The sequence below is a fragment of the Morone saxatilis genome, unplaced genomic scaffold (assembly GCF_004916995.1).
Source record: "Morone saxatilis isolate NCDOM2014 unplaced genomic scaffold, NCSU_SB_2.0 Contig23, whole genome shotgun sequence".
In the NCBI taxonomy this organism is placed as follows: Eukaryota; Metazoa; Chordata; class Actinopteri; family Moronidae; genus Morone; species Morone saxatilis.
The window spans coordinates 183,485-185,393 of NW_023339796.1; the positions used below are offsets into that span (position 1 = coordinate 183,485).

Sequence of the window (1,909 nt, forward strand, 5' to 3'; positions counted from 1 at the left end):
TGTTATCTCTGAGCTTAATGTCAGCTTCATTTCACTTTACATCATCAGGCTACAGTGTCGTTTAGAACCGACAACCAGACTCCATTGAAAAACCTCGTAATTTAAAGCGAGAATCTTAATCTGACACAACGTTCAACCTTTAGAAATCAGTAGTTCACAGGTGAAATAACCTGCTGCTGTTTGCTCTGTCGGCCACACTTCCACCCCGAATACAAAGGAAGGTTTATTTATTCATAAAAAGGTCTAAAGTCACGACATTACAGTCGAGTTTGTTCCCTTGGATAGCAAAGCAGAAAATGCACTGATTTATGAATGGAGTTTGGTTATGACTTTTTATGTTATTCTCTTCGTAGCCATTACTGTAACTAAAGTAAAGTTAAACTTCCATCAGCAGGTTTACTGAAACATACAGGAGTTAATATATAGAGCAGCACTGGGTTGGATCAGCCCTTTAATCAATGAGACACAAACACGTCACATCGTCGGGATGTGAATAGTTTTTCATTGAGAATTTAACTTGTGATGAGAGTTCACTCGTTACCGATGTGAGTTTATTTTTTTATTTCTCAGATTAACCCGTGTACAGAGGAGGAAGCTCCTCCCTCCGGCGGTCCACTAATGGCAGACATCAAGAACTTCCTGTACGCCTGGTGTGGAAAGAAGAAGCTGACTCCCAACTACGACATCCGAGCAGCGGGGAACAAGAACCGGCAGAAGTTCATGTGTGAGGTGAGTTCTGTCCCGCCGTGTTCAGCTCGCTGCCTCCTGCGTTATAACTGAACTCTCCTCTGGGCAGGTCCGCGTCGATGGCTTCAACTACACCGGGATGGGCAACTCCACCAACAAGAAGGACGCTCAGAGCAACGCCGCCAGGGACTTCGTCAACTACCTGGTCCGGATCGGGGAAATGAAAGCGGCAGAGGTCCCGGCTCTGGGGGTCAGATAAAGAATGATTTAATGCTACTGGGACACTTTAGAGAGTTTACAGCTGTAACACCCTGACAGCTCCAGGTTCCTGGTTTCAGTTGGACTCTCTGTCCTGTGTCTCCAGGTGAGCGTTCCTGACCAACCGGATGGAGGTGTTGGCGGCGGCGGCGGTGGCGGATTATTAGGAACTCTCCCTTCCAGCGGTCCTCTCCCTCCTCACCTCATGGTCAAAGCTGAGCAAGGTATTAGGATCTCTCTGATTATATGTGAACACCAGAACTTATTCTTCATCAGGGTTCACAAACGTCCTGGAAACACCTGGAAATAATCTGTTGTTGTTGTTGTTGTTGTTAGAAGAGGGCAGCAGCAGTGGACCGGTACCAGGAGTGACTGGACTCGGTTACTCTGGAGGAGGAAACTGGGGAGGAGAAGGAGGAGGAAGAGAAGGAGGAGAAGGAGGAGGAGGAGGAGGTCAGTGGGACCGAGGAGCCAACCTGAAGGAGTACTACGCCCGGAGAGACGAACAGGAAGCGCAGGCGGTACGGTTCTGGTTGGAAAAGTGAAAAAGTGAATGTAGTTTGGTTTGCAGATGAAATAAATCGTATTTCATCCCCGCAGACTCTGGAGTCGGAGGAGGTGGACCTGAACGCTAATCTCCACGGTAACTGGACACTGGAGAACGCCAAGGCCCGTCTGAACCAGTTCTTCCAGAAGGAGAAAACCAGCGCTGAGTATAAATACAGCCAAGTGGGACCGGACCACAACAGGTCTGGATCCGAAAACTCAAAAGGCTTTTAGACCAGATCCAGTCTGACAGTTTCTAAAAGACACAGACTCCAACAGTGTCGATTGATTAATAATTAATGATTATTTATTATATAAAATGTCCAGAAAGTGACACATAAACAGTTTAAAGTTTAAATCCACAGTTCGGTTTGTTCGGATTAAGGAACATAGAGAAGCTTTAGACTTCTAATTGCCC

General features: G+C 46.7%; 1 protein-coding gene across 1 annotated transcript in view; it reads left to right on the plus strand.

Moving 5' to 3' along the window:
* dhx9 (DEAH (Asp-Glu-Ala-His) box helicase 9) overlaps positions 1-1,909 on the plus strand; it is a 7,571-nt gene that overhangs the window by 330 nt on the left and 5,332 nt on the right. Inside the window, exons 2-6 of the mRNA XM_035670295.1 lie at positions 571-729; positions 797-937; positions 1,052-1,169; positions 1,282-1,466; positions 1,546-1,694. Coding sequence (XP_035526188.1) covers positions 619-729; positions 797-937; positions 1,052-1,169; positions 1,282-1,466; positions 1,546-1,694 — 704 coding nt within the window. The 5' untranslated portion in view covers positions 571-618. The remainder of the gene's footprint in view (positions 1-570; positions 730-796; positions 938-1,051; positions 1,170-1,281; positions 1,467-1,545; positions 1,695-1,909) is intronic.